Raw genomic sequence first — 19,605 nt, forward strand, 5'->3', positions numbered from 1 at the left:
CCGACCAACGGCCACAATTAAAACATCAGTAAGTCACGAGGGCTATTTTAGCAAAATAATGTACATTTTGAAGTATATCTAATTGAAGTTTCTTGGATGCGGCCTAATTAGATTACAGCTTATTTAATGCGGCCTTCCACCATGAAAAGATTCCTCATCCCTGGGCTAGCGGAATCAAGGGATAGGGGGAGAAAGCAGGCACGGGTTACTGATTGTGGATGATCAGCCATGATCACAATGAATGGCGGTACAGGCTCGAAGGGCCAAATGGCCTCCTTCTGCACCTATTTTCAATGTTTCTATGACACTGCAACTTAGAAACTCCTTTCTTATTCTTTAAAGGTGCTGAAACATCACTGTATGAATCAACAGCATAGTTGACTTCCACAACACTATGAAAGAAGCTCAGCTCCATCAAGAACAAATGCTCCCCATTCACAACCCTGAACATTCATCCCCTTCACCCTCACTGTTATAGTGTGCACCATTGACTAAATAAACTGTGCTTACTCATCCATGTTGCTCTGACGGTGCCATTTCCACTGCCTGGACGTGGTCCATATCCCTCCATTCCTTGCATCTACATGTAACTATCCAAAATTCACTTTAGTGCCACTACTATCTGCCCACATCATTGTTAACATATTCCAGGCAACAACAACCCTCTGTGTAAAGAACATATCTTTAAACTTGAAAAAATCCTCTTTAAACTATGCCCCTCTCACATTAAAACAATGCCCTCTATTCTTTGACATTTCCACCCAGGGATAAAGGTTTTGACTATCCACACATTTACGCCTCTCTTTTATATATTCCTATCCGTTACCACTCCTTGTGGCTAATACCTTCCAAACTAGACAGACTTCTGATAAACCTCTTGTGCAACCTCGTCAAAGCCTCCACATCCTTCCTGTAATGGGGAGACCAGAACTGCACCCAATACTCCACATGCAGCCTTACAAAAGTCCAATAAAACTGCAACATCACTTCCTGTTGCCTTTACCATAGGCCTTCTTTACCACTCCATCTACTTGTGTTGACACTTTCAAGGAGCTGTGGAATTGGACCCCAAGATCCCTGCACAAGGGAGGTGCCGTGGTAGTCTGGCGCGCCGATTCTACAAAGCTGAGGCCACGCGCCAACTCTCGGACACCTCCTCCTACTTACCCCTGGACCATGACCCCACTGACGAGCACCAGGCCACCATCTCCAGCACCATCACCGACTTCATCAACTCCAATGCCCTACCCGACCGAGCCTCCAACTTCATCGTTCCCCAGCCCCGCACGGCCCAATTTTACCTTCTCCCTAAAATCCACAAACCTGACTGTCCCGGAAGACCCATTGTCTCTGCCTGTTCGTGCCCCACCGAACTCATTTCCAAATACCTTGACTCCATCCTATCCCCCTTGGTTAAATCCCTCCCTACCTATGTTCAAGACACCTCAGACACTCTCCGTCGTCTCCGCACATTCCATTCTCTAGGCCCTCACCCCCTCATCTTCACCATGGACGTCCAGTCACTCTACACCTCCATCCCCCACCAGGATGGTCTCAAAGCCCTCCGGTTCTTCCTCGACCAGAGAAGCAACCTATACCCAGCCACTGACACTCTCCTCCACCTAGCGAATCTGGTCCTTACCCTCAATAACTTCACATTCGACTCCTCCCTTTTCCTCCAAATACAAGGCGTTGCTATGGGCACGCGCATGGGCCCCAGCTATGCCTGCCTATTTGTCGGTTACGTCGAGCAATCCTTGTTCAATACATACCAGGGCCCCATCCCCGACCTCTACCTCCACTACATCGACGACTGCTTTGGTGCCACCTCCTGCACCTGCACACAACTGACTGACTTCATCCACTTCACCACTAACTTCCATCCGGCACTCAAATACACCTGGACCATTTCCGACACTTCTCTACCATTCCTTGACCTCACTTTCTCCATTGCAGGTGATAGACTTCTGACCGACATACACTATAAACCCACTGACTCCCATGGCTATCTGGACTACACTTCTTCCCACCCTGCTTCCTGTAAGGACTCCATCCCCTACTCCCAATTCCTCCGTCTACGCCGCATCTGCTCCACGGATGAGGCGTTCCACACCAGGACATCTGTAATGTCCTCATTATTCAGGGAACGGGGGTTCCCCTCCTCCACCATAGATGAGGCTCGCACCAGGGTTTCTTCCATACCCCACAACACTGCCCTCTCCCCATCCCCCCACTCGCAACAAGGGCAGAGTCCCCCTAGTCCTCACCTTTCACCCCACCAACCGTCACATGCAAAAAGTAATCCTCCGTCAGTTTCGCCACCTCCAACGTGACCCCACCACTCGCCACATCTTCCCATCTCCCCCCATATCTGCCTTTCGCAAAGACCGCTCCCACCATAACTCCCTTGTCAATTCTTCCCTTCCCTCCCGTACCACCCCCTACCCGGGCACTTTCCCTTGCAACCGCAAGAGATGCAACACATGTCCCTTTACCTCCTCCATGGCCACAGCGAGCAGCACCGGAAATTGGAGGAACAGCACCTCATATTCCGCTTGGGGAGTCTGCATCCTGGGGGCATGAACATCGAATTCTCCCAATTTTGTTAGTCAGTGCTATCTCCTCCCTTTCCTCAGTCCCCCTGCTGTCTCCTCCCATCCCACAGCCTTCGGGCTCCTCCTCCTTTTTCCTTTCTTGTCCCCGCCCCTTCCCCCCCCCCCCAGATCAGTCTGAAGAAGGGTTTCGGCCCGAAACGTTGCCTATTTCCTTCGCTCCATAGATGCTGCTGCACCTGCTGAGTTCCTCCAGCTTTTTGTGTACCTTCGATTTTCCAGCACCTGCAGTTCCTTCTTAAACACTTGTGTATCTTTGTATTCTTAATAATTCATTTGTATCTTTGTATTCAACCTACAAACTAGCATTAAACCTTAGTAACTGGTATGTAACCTTTGTAACGAGATAGTTGTAGCTGGGAGATTGGTAACCACGACAAGGGCTAGCACAGGGGTGGGGAACCTGTGGCCATTAAGTGAAGTCTTTTGAATGAATCCAAATTTTGTGGAACAAATCTTTTTATTATTATTAATATGTTTTTGTTCATCTTTTATTTATTTTTTAATCTTAAAATGAGCGTATTTAAAATACCAAAGAGTAAAAGAAGATTCAATGAAATAATCCTCCCCGACTAACGGCCACAATTAAAACATCAGTAAGTCATGAGGGCTATTTTAACAAAATAATGTACATTTTGAAGTATATCTAGTTGAAGTTTCTTGGATGCGGCCATTAGATTACAGCTAACTTAATGCGGCATTTTACCATAAAAAGATTCCTCATCCCTGGGCTAGCGGAATCAAGGGATAGGGGGAGAAAGCAGGCACGGGTTACTGATTGTGGATGATCAGCCATGATCACAATGAATGGCGGTACAGGCTCGAAGGGCCAAATGGCCTCCTTCTGCACCTATTTTCAATGTTTCTATGACACTGCAACTTAGAAACTCCTTTCTTATTCTTTAAAGGTGCTGAAACATCACTGTATGAATCAACAGCATAGTTGACTTCCACAACACTATGAAAGAAGCTCAGCTCCATCAAGAACAAATGCTCCCCATTCACAACCCTGAACATTCATCCCCTTCACCCTCACTGTTATAGTGTGCACCATTGACTAAATAAACTGTGCTTACTCATCCATGTTGCTCTGACGGTGCCATTTCCACTGCCTGGACGTGGTCCATATCCCTCCATTCCTTGCATCTCCATGTAACTATCCAAAATTCACTTTAGTGCCACTACTATCTGCCCACATCATTGTTAACATATTCCAGGCAACAACAACCCTCTGTGTAAAAAACATGTCTTTAAACTTGAAAAAATCTTCTTTAAACTATGCCCCTCTCACATCCAAACTAGACAGACTTCTGATAAACCTCTTGTGCAACCTCGTCAAAGCCTCCACATCCTTCCTGTAATGGGGAGACCAGAACTGCACCCAATACTCCACATGCAGCCTTACAAAAGTCCAATAAAACTGCAACATCACTTCCTGTTGCCTTTACCATAGGCCTTCTTTACCACTCCATCTACTTGTGTTGACACTTTCAAGGAGCTGTGGAATTGGACCCCAAGATCCCTGCTGTTAAGCTCCTTGCCATTAACTGTATTCTATCCCCTTATAGTCAACCTCCAAAGTGCAACACCGCACACTTGCTCGGGTTAAAGTCCATCTGCCGTTTTGCCACCCATTTCTGTAACAGATCTATACCCCACGATATATTTTTGACAACCTTCCTCACTGTCCACAACGACGCCAATTTTGACACCAATATATATATATATATATATAATAAATTACATAGGTCCCAAAATAGATCCCTGCAGAACTCCACAGGACCCAGACCGCCAGCCAGGATATCAACGTTCCAACATAACTTTCTGTCTTCTATGAGTAAGCTAGAACTAAATTGATATGACCAAGTCTTACACCCCAGCGGTATGAATATTGAATTCTCTAACTTCAAGTAACCCTTGCTTTCCCTCTCTTTCCATCTCTCCCCCTTCCTAGTTCTCCCACCAGTCTTACTGTCTCAGACTACATTCAATCTCTGTCCCGCCCACTCCCCTGACATCAGTCTGAAGAAGCATCACGACCCGAAACGTCACCCTTTCCTTCTCTCCAGATATGCGGCCTGTCCTGCTGAGTTACTCCAGCATTTTGTATCTATCTTCGGTTTAAACCAACATCTGCAGTTCCATCCTACACATGTCACCGTGGTCATTTTGATTCAGAATCCATATATTTGAATCTTCTGGATTGGCCTGCTGTGAGGGACTTTATATAATGCCCTATCAAAAGCCCTATCATGATCCACGTAGACAACATCCACTAGCCTACACCTTTGTCACCTCCTCAAAAAACCCAGTCAAGTGGACAAAACCAAACTGACTTTCCAAATTTGCCCAATCTCTTCAAAATGAGAGTACATGCTATACTGAAGAATCTTGCAAGAGTCCCTACATTCTTCTCTCTTGCCTCACTCAATGACCTGGGCTAGATCCCATCAGGGCCCTGGGGATTTATCCACCTTAATACTCTTCAATACTCCCCAACAGCACTTCCCACAAGTTTGATCCCACAATGTCCTAACATATTAGTATTCCCCAGTGCGTAGGAAGAAACTGCAGATGTTGCTTTAGACACAAAATGCTGGAGTAACTCAGCAGGATAGGCAGCATCTCTGGAGAGAAGGAATGGGTGACTTTTCGGGTCGAGACACTTCGAGACCTCTGATTATTATCTTGCCATCCTAATCCTTCCTCCTTCAACATGCCTGTCCTGAACTCTGAGCAGCTGGCCTTTAAACAACTCCCACATGTGTGATGTGAGCTAACCCTATAACAATTGCTCACAATATATTCTCCCTAGCTCCAGCATAATAATGTTGTCATCTGCTTTATCCCAATTTAGTACCTTCTCTCAAGCTCACAACATCCTTATTCATAACTATATTAAAACTGATGGGAATTGTGGCCATTGTTCCCAAAATGCTCTTCTATTGAAACACCGGACACACCTTGTCAGGCTTGTTTCCCAATACAGGTTCCAGTGTGAACTCTTCTCAAATTGGGTTATGACATACTCTGTCACTTGGGCAGCTTGCAACCAAGTGGTATTAATATTGATTTATTTAACTTCAAGTAACCCCTGCATTCCCTCTCTCCCCATCCCTCCCCCACCCAAGTCGCACCAGTTTCTCATTCTCACCTAGCAAACAGCTAACAATGGCCCGTTTCCTTTCTCATCATTACTTTTTTGCATTTCTTTCATTCAGTTGTTCTATAATCTCTCTACATCACTGTCTATATCTCTCATTTCCCTTTTCCCTGACTAGTCTGAAGAAGGGTCTCGACCCGAAACGTCACACATTCATTCTCTCCAGAGATGCTGCCTGTCCCGCTGAGTTACTCCAGCTTTTTGAATACGGAGGTCAAAGTGTTGTATATGAATGCGTGAAGTATCAGAAATTAAGTGGACGAGCTTGAGGCTCGGTTAGAAATTGGCAAGCATGATGTGGGAATTACAGAGACATGGCTACAAGAGGGCCAGGGCTGGGAACTGAATATTCAAGGGTGTAGCTCCTATCGAAAAGACAGGCAGGTGGGCAGAAGGGGTGGGGCCGCTCTGTTGGTGAGGAATGAAATTCAGTCCCTTGCAAGGGGTGACATTAAAACAGGAGATGTGGAGTCGGTATAGATAGAACTAAGGAATTGTAAGGGTAAAAAGACCCTAATGGGACTTATCTACAGGCCCCCAAACAATAGCCTGGACATAGGGTGCAAGTAGGAGTTAAAATTGGCATATAGCAAAGGTAATACTGTGGTCTGCATCCCAGAGTACTTAAGGAAGTGGCTCTAGAAATCATGGACGCATTGGTGATAATTTTCCAATGTTCTATAGACTCGGGCTCAGTTCCTGTGGATTGGAGGGTAGCTAACGTTATCCCACTTTTTAAGAAAGGCTGGAGAGAGAACACATGGAATTATAGACCAGTTAGCCTGACATCAGTGGTGGTAAAGATGCTGTAGTCAATTATAAAATATGAAAGAGCCACACATTTAGAAAGCAGTAACAGGATCGGTCCGAGTCAGCATGGATTTACGAAGGGGAAATCATGCTTGACTAATCTTCTGGAATTTTTTGAGGATGTAACTAGGAAAATGGACAAGGGAGCGCCAGTGGATGTAGTGTACCTGGACTTTCAGAAAGCATTTGATAAAGTCCCACATAGGAGATTAGTGGGCAAAATTAGAGCACATGGTATTGGAGGTAGAGTGCTGACATGGATAGATAATTGGTTGGCAGACAGGAAACAAAGGGTAGGGATTTATGGGTCCCTTTCCGAATGGCAGGCAGTGACTAGTGAGGTACCGCAAGGCTCGGTGCTGGGACTGTATCTATTTACAATATACATCAATAATTTGGATGCAGGGATTCAAAGTAACATTTGCAAATTTGCAGATGACACAAAGCTGGGTGGCAGTGTGAACTGTGCGGAGGATGCTATGAGAATGCAGGGTGACTTGGACAGGTTGGGGGAGTGGGCAAATGCATGGCAGGTGAAGTTTAATGTGAATAAATGTGAGGTTATCCACGTTAGTATCAAAAACAGGAAGGGAGAATACTATCTAAATGACATCGTTGGGAAAAGGGTAAGTACAACGGGATCTGGGGGTCCTTGTACATCAGTCTATGAAAGTAAGCATGCAGGTACAGCCGGCAGAGAAGAAAGCGAATGGCATGCTGGCCTTAATAACAAGAGGAGTCGAGTATAGGAGCAAAGAGGTCCTTCTGCAGTTGTACAGAGCCCTAGTGAGACCACACCTGGAAGTATTGTGTGCAGTTTTGGTCCCCCAATATGAGGAAGGGCATTCTTGATATTGAGGGTGCAGCTTAGGTTTACAAGGTTTATTCCCGGGATGGTGGGACTGTCATATGCTGAGAGAATGGAGCGGTTGGGCTTGTGCATTCTGGAGTTTAGAAGGATGAGAGGGGATCATATTGAAACATATACGATTGTTTAGGGTTTGGACAGGCTAGAGGCTGGAAACATGTTCCTGATGTTGGGGGTCTGTGGAATTCTCTGCCCCAGAGGGCGGTGGACGCCAGTTCTCTGGATTCTCTTGAGAGCTAGATAGGGCTCTTAAAGATAGCAGAGTCAGGGGATATGGGGATGATCAGCCACGATCACATTGAATGGCGTAGCTGGCTCGAAGGGCCGAATAGCCTACTCCTGGACTTTTGTCTATTATCTATTCTCCAGGGATGCTGCCTGACCTACTGAGTTACTCCAACATTTTATGTCTTTGATTTATTATCAGATTAATGAGAATCCTAAGAAAAATGACTAGGAAGAGGGTATGACTGCTCAAGGAGAAAGGAGGGAATTGATGCTTGGAGTCAGAGGATGTAGGTGAGGTACTAAACAAGTACTTTGCATCAGTATTTACCAAAGATCTTAGAGCAGAAGAAGATGGTCCACTCCAGGGAAATCCAATGGCCTGACGTGTAGTACGCAGTGGAGCGTAACTTCCGCCATTTCAGTAAGCCCGACCCGACTTCAGTTATGCCACTCAAAGTGTAATGAGCATCGCGGGGGAACAATTTGGGTGTTTTTAAATGTTTTTTTAAATTGTCTTTTTAAATGCAGTAAACCCTCATCAAATTCCCCCATCACTGTCAGCACTACCTTGGTCTCTATTTGCTGAAGTAAGTGTGTGTGTGGAAACTTGTGTGATTGTCCATCTGACTGGGTCAAATCTGACTGTTCACACATACGAAACGGCTAATACATACAAAAACGGCACAGACCTTGTACAGGGAGGAACTCTAGATACTGGTTTAAACCGATGGCAGACACAAAAGGCTGGAGTAAATCAGAGGATCAGGCAGCATCTCTGGAGAAAAGGACTAGGAAATATTTCAGTTCATCTTTTTCGATAGCTGCCATGCTGCCATGACCCGTTTGATCTCATCCTTCGCCCTGCTCCTGGTCTCGGCCCGCATCGATCTGCCGGACATGCTGTGTGTGTGTGTGTGTGTTTGCTTGGCGGAGTCCGAGGGAAGAAGTGCCGGCACCAAGAGCGAGCGAACGCGTGGACAGATGGACGAAAGCAAAGGTCATAGGTGACATTTCACTGATCACTGAAACCTGGCTTAATCCAGGTGAGCTTGTGGAACTCTGCCCTGATACCTGTAACTTTTTCAGCTCGCCTAGGCTCTCAGGTCGCGGTGGAGGCCTAGCCACTGTGTTTAAGAAGAATTTCAACTGCCGGGAATGCCGCCCGACCTGCTGCTGTGTCTATCCATTAATCTCTCAGCCTGATACAGCAGAATCTCCCTGAATTAGCTCGACGCCATGACGGCAGCCGGTTACAGTAATGGCGCTGAAGATTACTCATCACCTTCTGCAACTTTTTCGCGGAGTGAACCATCTTGCTCCACTCTATGATCTTTGGTATTTACTACGGAGCAGGCCATGGAGAACATTGAGATCAGTGTGGAGAATATAAATATGCTATGGAAGTTGGAGATCAAGAAGGAGGTGGTGTCGGAGATCGAAGAACATTAAAGTGGATAAATACCTAGGGTATGATGGGATCTATCTGCGATTATTGAAAGAGGCAAGGGAGGAGATTGCTGGGGGCTCAATGAAGATCTTTGTATTTCCTCTAGCCACAGGTGAGATCCCACAGGACAGGAGAGTATCCGACATTGTTCCCTGGTTTATGGGAAGAAGGAATAATCCCAGATATTCTAGACTGGTAAGCCTCACATCAGTGATAGAGAAGCAACTGGAGAGGATTCTTCTGGGATGGAATTTCCTCGCACTTGGAAGATAATGGGTTAATTGGAGTGTGGGAGGAAACTGGAGCTCCTGGAGAAAACCAATGCAGGTCACGGAGAGAACGTACAAACTCCGTATAGAAACCATCCGTAGTCAGCATCAAACCCGGGTCTCTGGCGCTGCAAGGCAGCAACTCTACTTGTACACCGCCGTGCCGCATACACTCCCAGTTGCTAGACCAGTGTTACTTACGCCTTGGAGTAGTTCAGCACAAAGTCCACTCCTTTCTCCGTGTCAAACTGGATGTCTCGGGGCAAATCCTTGTGGGAGTTTGCGTCAATGCTCAGCGGGAAACCGGGATGCCATTCCTTCCACCTGTAACATGAAAACCAAAGAGAGCAGAGTGAAGAGAATCAATGTGGCGGAAATATAATGAGAGTGGAACAGTTTTATAGCAGTTTGGGCAGATGGTGGCCACTCGTGCATGAATCATTTATGTTGATGTGCCTCACAAATCTCCATCCCAGCACGGTGAGAGGGGTAAAATTTGGCAGGAACCGCTGGCACAGATTTTTCACACACTGGGTAGTGGGTATATGGAACAAGCTGATGGAGAAGGTAGTTGAGGCAGTTACAATAACAACATTTAAAAGACACTCGGACAGGTACATGGATGGGAAAGGTTTAGAAGGATATGGGCCAAATGCGGGCAGGTGGGACTAGTGTAGGTGGGGCAACTTTGGACTGCATGCACAAGTTGGGCTGAAGGGCCAGATCCGTGCTGGATGACTGGATGATTATTCCCAGAAGAACCGAAACTAGGACATCTCATGTGACTGGACGAGCGTTCGTTTCCCGGCATCCGTTATCTTGAAGGTGTAAATGTTGCTGACGTCAGAAGGAAGAACACAGACTAGTAGTTTGTGAAACAACATATAAAACAGGAGAATGATCCAGTTTGCCAAGTTACCCTCGAGCACATGGGCCCTAACCTTCGGATCAGTCTCCCATATAGGTCCTTATCAAAGACCTTACTGAAGTCCAAGGAAACAACATCCACTGTACAAGAAGGAACTGCAGATGCTGGAAAATCGAAGGCCGACAAAAATGCTGGAGAAATTCAGCGGGTGCGGCAGCATCTATGGAAAGAAGGCAATAGGCAACGTTTCGGGCCGAAATGTTGCCTATTTCCTTCGCTCCATAGATGCTGCCGCACCCGCTGAGTTTCTCCAGCATTTTTCTCAACATCCACTGTACTGTCATCAATACACTTGGTTTCCTCTTCAACGATTTCAATTTGATTGACTAAAACATGCTGACTGTCTCTGATCAGTCCCTCTCTTTCCAATCCTGTCCTCCAAGAACAGCTAATTCACAGATACTTATAATCAGGATGGAGGCAGTGCATGCTTTGCCACAATGGCTCGTTCCTTAACATGTCACGGACCACACCAGCCAGGATTGGCAGAGATTGGGTAGCTCGTCTGGAAAGTAACTGGGTGAGGTGTTTACTGCTCAGCTGACACTATTTCCAGATCACTCATCAGCAGACATCGGGAATGAAAATGTGATGTTCACAGTGTAACTTGGAGGTTCAAATGCCAAAGACTAGAGGGCATAGCTTTAAGATGTGTTGAGCAAGTTTTGTTTTATGCAGAGAGTGCTTGCCAGGGCTGGTGGTGAAGGCTGGTGGCAAGCTGGTGGTGAAGGCTGGTGGCAAGCTGGTGCTTGCCAGGGCTGGTGAAACCCTTGCCAGGGGTGATGGTGGAGGCAGATACAATAGAGTACTTTACACAGGCACATAAGTATGCAGGAAATGGCGAGATATGGATCATGTACAGTTAGGTGATGAGTTTAACTTGTCATTATGTTCAGGTTGGACATTGTTGGCTAAATGGTCTGTTACTATAGTTCAGTTTAGAGATACAGCACGGAAACAGGCCCTTCAGCCCACCGAGTCCGCACCGACCAGCGATTCCCACACATTAACACTACCCCACACACATTAGGGGCAATTTTACTTATACACCAAGTCAATTAACCATCAAACCTGTACGCCTTTGCAGTGTGGGAGGAAATCGAAGATCTCGGAGAAAACCCACGCGGTCATGGGGAGAATGTACAAACTTCTTACAGACAGCACCCGTAGTCGGGATCGAACCCGGGTGTCCGGCGCTACAAGCGCTGAAGGCAGTAGCTCTACCGCTGCACCACCGTGTACTGTTCTATGTTCTAACCAAATCACACCTATTTAAAGAGGCCATGAAGAAGCAAGTGTCCAAAGTGACGAGTTTCATGAGCAATCATTCATTGGCTATTTCCTGCTTAAATACCACACATTGTGACTGGTTTTATCCTGCAGGGTGTTAAAGCATCGTTGCCTTCACATGTGGTACAGCCTAATGTAGAGCGGAGAGTGTAGAGGGGAGAGTGTAGAGGGGAGAGTGTAGAGGGGACAGTGTAGAGGGGAGAGTGTAGAGGGGGGAGTGTAGAGGGGACAGTGTAGAGGGGGGAGTGTAGAGGGGGGAGTGTGAGGGGGGAGTGTGTGGAGGGGGAGTGTAGAGGGGAGAGTGTAGAGGGGAGAGTGTAGGAGGGGACAGTGTAGAGGTGTAGAGTGGACAGTGGAGGGGAGAGTGTAGAGGGGGGTGTGTAGAGGGGACAGTGTAGAGGGGACAGTGTAGAGGGGGGAGTGTAGAGGGGGGAGTGTAGAGGGGGGGGGGAGTGTAGAGGGGGGGGGTGTGTAGAGGGGTGTAGTGTAGAGGGGGGGGTGTAGAGTGGAGAGGGAGGGGATAGTGTAGAGGGGAGAGTGTAGAGGGGGAGAGTGTAGAGGGGAGAGTGTAGAGGGGAGAGTGTAGAGGGGGGAGTGTAGAGGGGGGAGTGTAGAGGGGACAGTGTAGAGGCAGCAAGTGAACCAGAAGATAATGTTTCAAGGAATGACTAACACAGAGCCAACAAACAGTGAGTAAATACAAAACGCAGCAATGAAATGCTGGAGTAACTCTGTGGGTCAGGCAGCATCTCTGGAGATAGGTGACATTTTGGATTCGAAACCTTCAACTAATGAAAAAGTCCAATCCATTGCTTGAAAAGAAATTATGGAAATTTAGTGAAAATCTCGTTGGAAATGTTCCCTGTAGATTAGAGGCTCACATCAGAGTAAACACAAGGTGGGCCTGGTCTGAAGAAGGGTTTCGGCCCGTAACGTTGCCTATTTCCTTCGCTTCATAGATGCTGCTGCACCCGCTGAGTTTCTCCAGCTTTTTTGTGTACCTTTAAAGTAAACACGAGGATGGTCGTTGGAGTAATACACGAGAGTGATTCTATCGACTTACAATCGCCCACAATCATCTACTGTTGATGAGTCTCTGAACATCAGTGAGTCAAACATAGGTTTAACGTTGCTCAGTTCCAGGAACAAATAGAGGTTAGTATGCAACTGGGGTAGTAAATGACTGACAAAGCCAGACAATGAACCTGTGAATGCTGCAGGGAACTCAGAAATGTATTCATGCACATTTGCCTCATTTGAAAGCCATGTGGTGGATTTGTATACACTATGTAAATGTCACCTGGTCATAGAATACTGTGATAACATCACATGAACATGAAACACAAGCACCACATTCAGTCCTTCCTTAGCTGTTCCTGTTGCAAGAAACCACATTGTCTGAAGTGTTTGTTTAACAGTTACTGCTAGTGGAAGACTCAGAATCCAATAGTATCCGATGTACAGTACATCTTTCACAACTGGCTTGACGAGTGTTTTGTACATTTGTGGCAAGATCTCCTTGCCTTTATCTTGGCACTTCAGCCAATAAAGGCACAGAATCTGCTTGACCATGTACACTGATTGAAAGATACAGCATGGAAACAGGCCCTTCAGCCCATTCAGTCGACACTGACCAGTTCTAATTCTGTGTTAACTCTCTTTCTCATCCACTCCCAGCGCATCAGGGACAATTTACGGAGGCCAATGAAAACGTCTTTGGGATGTTGGAGGAAACTGGAGCACCCAGAGGAAACCAATGCGGTCACAGGGAGAACGTGCAAACTCCACACAGACAGCAACCAAGGTCAATATCAAACCCGGTGCTGTAAGGCCGCAGCTCTACCAGCTGCACCACACTGTGCCACACTTCCCTATTGGTCGTCGCTGAGCTCCCTCTACATTTGGTTGAACCCTATCATTTATCATGTGTACCCTCACCCAGCTTACCTTCCTAAAATCCATTACCTCAGTGGAACAGTTAGTAGAGCTACTGCCTCATGGCACCACAACCCATCTTCAATCCTAACGTTGGGTGCTGTCTATGTGGAGTGTACACGTCCCCCCGTGACCACATTTGTTTTGTTCCAGTGTTCCGGTTTCCCCAGACAACCCAAAGACAGCAGGTTGGTCGAGTAACTAACTGACTGCTGTAAATTATCCCCATTGCATGAGTGAGTTATAAAAGCTGGGAGGAGTTGATGAGAATGTGGGGAAAATACAAAATAGGGGCAACATAAGTTGATGATAGGTTGGCATAAAAAGTCTGCATCCACACTATATCTCTAAATGTCTCCAAGACGATGACATCACGCTTGACCAGCTCACAATTTATTTGCAACTATTATATCCACTGAAACAGTGCGTTCTAGTTGTGAACCTTCTTCATTCTGACCTTTACAATTGTACCTTCATGTGCACTATGACCAAAGAGGTCTAGGACGTCTAGAATAGAATTGAGTATAGAAGCTGGGATGTAATGTTAAAATTGTACAAGGCATTGGTGAGGCCAAATCTGGAGTATGGTGTACAATTTTGGTCGCCAAATTATAGGAAGGATGTCAACAAAATAGAGAGAGTACAGAGGAGATTTACTAGAATGTTGTTTGGGTTTCAGCAACTAAGTTACAGAGAAAGGTTGAACAAGTTAGGGCTTTATTCTTTGGAGCGCAGAAGGTTAAGGGGGGACCTGATAGAGGTCTTTAAAATGATGAGAGGGATAGACAGAGCTGATGTGGACAAGCTTTTCCCTTTGAGAATAGGGAAGATTCAAACAAGAGGACATGACTTCAGAATTAAGGGACAGAAGTTTAGGGGTAATATGAGGGGGAACTTCTTTACGCAGAGAGTGGTGGCGGTGTGGAATGAGCTCCCAGTGGAAGTGGTGGAGGCAGGTTCATTGGTATCATTTAAAAATAAATTGGATAGGCATATGGATGAGAAGGGAATGGAGGGTTATGGTACGAGTGCAGGCAGGTGGGACTAAGGGGAAAAACATTTGTTCGGCATGGACTTGTAGGGCCGAGATGGCTTGTTTCCGTGCTGTAATTGTTATATGGTTATAATACTGACACAAGTATCTACAGATACTGGAATCTTGAACAAAACACAACATTTAAGGTTGGGGAAGGGTCCCAACCAGCCCATTCCCCTCCACAGATGCCGCCTGACCCGCTGAGTTCCTCCAGGGCTTGGTTTTCTGCCGAAAATGCTTCTCCCCACATCCGTGCGATCACAGGATTTTCCTAAATCCCCACCACTTTCCCTTGGGCTCCAACACCCTTGTTTAATCTGCCAGATGAGATTTTGCAAATATTCAACCAAATTAGTGAGACTGTCCTTGATAAAGAAAGAAAATAAACTGGTTCTCTCTCTCTCTCTCTCTCTCTCTCTCTCTCTTTCTCGTTCTCTCTCGCAGACACTCCCTAACAGGAGGACAAAGTGCCACTGTGAACAATTCAAATAACCGCAAGGATTAGATAAACAAATCATGTGTGAAATTCAATTGATTTATCATGAAGGCGGCTGGTACCCAGGGAATTGACCTGTGTTACCCTGGGGAATGCCTGTGAGACTGCAGCAAGCTGCAACACCCACCACACTCAAGATGCCAGTTGGGCAACATCCAGTGTTTTTTTCCTCTGCACACAACCCCGACCCGTTCACTGCTGCAAGTCCATCAGATCAGATGGGTGACACAATGGCGCAGTGGTAGAGTTGATGCCTTGCAGTGCCACACACCCGGGTTCGATCTTGACTACGGGTGCTGTCTGTACGGAGTTTGCACGTTCTGCCCGTGACTGTTTGAATTTTCTCCGGGTGCTCCGGTTTCCTCCCACACTCCAAAGACGTACAGGTTTTTAGGTTAATTGGCTTCGGAAAAGATTGTAAATTGTTCCTAGTGTGCAGGATAATGTAGTATGGAGTCAGCACAGACTCAGTGGGCCAAAGGGCCTGTTTCCGTGCTGTATCTCTAAACTAAACTAAACTAAACTAATATCTCCAGCAGTGGGGCATGGGTTAGAGCAAGGCCAAGGCAAGGCAGGAAGATGACCTATCCCGGAGAGCAAAGGTCATAGGTCACAGCAGACCAGGCCAAGGCTCTGGGCGTGTACTCCCTGGAGTTTAGAAGGATGAGGGGGGCATCTCACTGAAAGCTACCACATAAAGAAAGGCCTAGAGTGGATGTGAAGAGGATGTTTCCAGCAGTGGCAGAGTCTAAAACAGAGGGCACAGCCTCAGAATAAAAAGACGTACCTTTAGAAAGGAGTTGAGGAAGAATTTCTTCAGCCAGAGATTGGTAAATTTGTGGAATTCATTGCCACAGATGGCTATGAAGGCTGTGTTTGGGTGTTTTTAAAGGGGAGATAGACAGGTTCTTGATTGGTAAAGGCGTCAAAGGTTATAGGGGGAAGGCAGGAGAATGGGATTGAGAGGGAAAAACAGATCAGCCATGATCAAATAGCAGAGCAGACTCGACGGGCTGAATGGCCTAGTTTTGCTCCAATGTCTTAAGGTGAGGTATTGTTCGTGGGCCGTTCATTTGCACCCTTGTCATATGAATGGCAGGTTTGATCCTTGAGGTGATGTGTAACACACCCTGTGAATCACACCTGCCCCTGCACACCCCAATGGGAAGAGGAGACTAGACTGCTTCACTAAAACACAGCACACAGTGCTGGAGTAACAGTGGAGGCACAGAGATGCTGTGGAAGAGTTGCTGCCTCACAGCGCCAGAGACCTGAGTTTGATCCTGACTACGGGTGCTGTCTGTAAGGAGTTTGACCTTCTCCCTGTGACTGCGTGGGATTTTCCCACGGATGCTCCAATTTCCTCCCACACTCCAAAGATCCACAGGTTTGGAGGTTAATTGGCTTCTGTAGGATAATTCTAGTATAGAGTGTAGGATAATTCTAATATAGAGGGTGATCACTAGTCGGCGCAGACTCAGTGGGCCAACGGGCCTGTTTCCATGCTGTATCTCCAAAGTCTAACTCAACAGGTCAGGCATCATCCTTCGAGAACATGGATAGGTGCAGTTTGGGCTGGGACATTTCTTCAGACTGATTGGAGATGGGCAGAGAAATGGGGAGAGGAAGAACAAAGTGTGGCGGGTGATAGGGTGACACTGTGAAGGGTGATTTTTGAGAGGGGAAGGTGTGACAAAGTCTGACTAGTGATAGGTGGATGTAAGTGAGAGTGTTTTTACTGGCAGATAGACAGACAAAGGCCAGAGATGAAAAGAAGGCAAAATACTGTGAGGTAAGGAGAGACGAGGAGTGAGATGTGAGCCAGAGAGAGGGATATAGATGGAAGGGGTCAGGGGGTGTGGGGTGGGGAGAGGAAAGGGAGGTGGGATAATGGAAAAATAGATGTGCATTCGGGTGGGCAGAGGGAAGAGAGAGGGAAAACAGTGAGTGAGGGTTCAGGGGGAGGGTTGGAATTAGAGAATTGGTGAAATTTAAGGTAAAATTGGAGAATTCGATGTTCATACTATTTGGTTGTAAGATACCATCGAGGAATATGGGGTGCTGTTCCTCCAATTTGTGTGTGGTCTCACTCTGGCAGTGGAGGAGGCCCAGGACAGAAGGGGTCAGTGTGGCTCTGTTTTCCTGTTACACAAAACAACTGTGATAACTATAGAGTCAAATTGTTCCATGACTTAATGATTTACCTGTAAAACTTCTGCCTCTGCTCCAGCTCCCTGCGTCGATGCTGTTTAGCGATTTGAGTCTGGTCATCACGGGGTAATCTTGCTGCAAGAAGGAAGCACAGTTACAGGTGTGACTATCGGTGTAGAATGTGCACATCACACCTTCCCCAGGCCTGCGCAACGGCCCTCACACGCAATGGGGAAGGGACATGAAGGGTTGGACACAGAGTGAGGCTGCTTTGTTGCTGTCCCAAGATAGGATGTGTCACGGTTAGATATTTAGTTAACTTCCCTGCCCACTGTTCCATCACACACTCCCAATATTGGCAGTGGAGTGTGGTGTCAGGGATGCCCATGTCAACTCTATTCCATCTCTCTGGAGCCATTTTGGTGTGTCTTTGCAAAGGTGGTTGGGTGGTTTGGCTATGCGAGGGCCAGACAGGGTAGTCATGGTAGTCACAAAATGCTGGAGTAACTCAGCGGGACAGGCAGCATCTCTGGAGAGAAGGAATGGGTGACGTTTCTGGGCGAGACCTTTCTTCAGATTGAGTCAGGGGAGAGGGAGATACAGAGATAAGGACGTGTAAGGTGTGAAAACTAGACAAAGGGGATGGAAAATGTAGAATTGATCATTGTTAGCTCGGAGAAGGTAACGACAAGGCAAACAGAGATAAAATGTAAACTAAGACGGTCAGACTGGTCGGAGAACTGGGAAGGGGGAGGGAATGAGAGAGGGGGAAAGCAAGGGTTACTAGAAGTTTGAGAAGGCAGGTACAGGATACTGAGTTGGATGATCAGCCATGATCATATTGAATGGCGGTGCAAGCTCGAAGGGCCGAATGGCCTACTCCTGCACCTATTTTCTATGTTTCTATGTTTCTAAGTTAACGTTCATGCCGCTGGGGTGTAAGCAGCCCAACCGAGATATGAGGTGCGGTTCCTCCAATTTGCGTTGGGCCTCACTCTGACAATGGAGGAGGCCCAGGACAGAAAGGTCAGTGTGGGAATGGGACGAGAAGTTAAAGTGTTTATCAACCAGGAGATCAGGTTGGTTCAGGCGGACTGAGCAGACGTGTTCAGTGAAACGATGGCCGGGCCTGCGCTGGGTCTTGCCGATATACAGTCCACACCTGGAACAGCATCATGGTGGTCATTCTCTCAGCTTTGGCAGATGAAGAGGTCATCTTGGAGATGTCTCATCGACAGTGCGTGAGTGCTAGAAGGCCTCTCCTGCTCTGCCCTCGTGACGAATGAACTGGGAGAATTGTTCTGGGTCCGTGGTAGGTCTGTGGTGGGTGGATTCCCTGCTGGAGGGGATGTGACCATTTATATGGAGCACTAAGAGCACTTCCTCTTTCTAGGAATCTAACCAAGCTCCACATCGAACCCTTGACGAAGTCATGACCAGAAACGTCGCCTATCCATGTCCCCCAGAGATGCTGCCTGTCCCGCTGAGTTACTCCAGCACTTTGTGTCCTTTTTTTGTGTAAGCAAACATCTGCAGTTCCTTGTTTCTCCACCCAAGAAGCCTGGTCAACAACCTGGGCAGAGTTGGAGGGGAAAGTAGCAGTTCTGGAAGGCCTCATGCTTTCCTGCCAGGGCTGACACTGGTTGTTAACCAGCAGCACGTGAATGACTACGTGAAGAAGGGCCGTCAGTCCGCATTACGTCTGAAGCATGCGCCGACGACTGACTGGCAGGCGCGCTGAGTTCTTCCAGCGGTAAGTTCTAAAAACTGCAGTTAAGTGTTTCTAAAACTACTCTGCTGTCCTATTGGCAGGTTCAGTGAGTCTTGTTTTTCAGCAAGTTGGACCTAGCTATGTCTAAGGTGAGGAGACGGTCTGCGAGGAAGCCGGCTATCGAAGACCGCGGTAGTGCATGTCACCGACTGTGCCGCTGGCGGTGGAGCCAGCAGCAGCAGACCTGGTGCCCGAGGAAAGCACGGTGGCGGTCCGCAGGAGCGCAAGGCCACACGTAAATCTGCAAGGCCCGTAGACTCAGATGAGTCAAGCCAGGAGTGATCCCCTCCTTTGTTGGGAAGCATCCACGGGCGACTTACCCATATGGAGCATCTAATGGAGAGGTGGCTCCAGAATGATGTGCTCTGTTGGGGGGAGCAGTATCAACATGGGTCTCCGCAGCAGCCCGCGCCAGCGGCCTCATTTATGGGGCTGCAAAGTGTCTGCCCCACTGGAGGGGGAGTACACCGGGTCAGTATCTTCCTGACTCCGAGTTTGGAGGCACACTGGGTGAGCATTCCCAGGGGCACGGGTCTGAAGTGCCACTATTGGCATCCAGATTTGCCATATCCTCACCATTAGGAGCACCCCTGGATGAAGA

The 19,605-nt window shown here is 47.3% G+C and overlaps 1 protein-coding gene across 1 annotated transcript in view; it reads right to left on the reverse strand.

Moving 5' to 3' along the window:
• Nucleotides 1-19,605, reverse strand: part of LOC129713062 (polyunsaturated fatty acid 5-lipoxygenase-like) — a 79,290-nt gene that overhangs the window by 44,440 nt on the left and 15,245 nt on the right. The window contains exons 3-4 of the mRNA XM_055661942.1: nucleotides 17,287-17,368; nucleotides 9,599-9,721 (exon numbers count right to left, since the gene is read on the reverse strand). Coding sequence (XP_055517917.1) covers nucleotides 9,599-9,721; nucleotides 17,287-17,368 — 205 coding nt within the window. The remainder of the gene's footprint in view (nucleotides 1-9,598; nucleotides 9,722-17,286; nucleotides 17,369-19,605) is intronic.

This window comes from Leucoraja erinacea, chromosome 34 (assembly GCF_028641065.1).
Source record: "Leucoraja erinacea ecotype New England chromosome 34, Leri_hhj_1, whole genome shotgun sequence".
NCBI classification, from domain to species: domain Eukaryota; kingdom Metazoa; phylum Chordata; class Chondrichthyes; order Rajiformes; family Rajidae; genus Leucoraja; species Leucoraja erinaceus.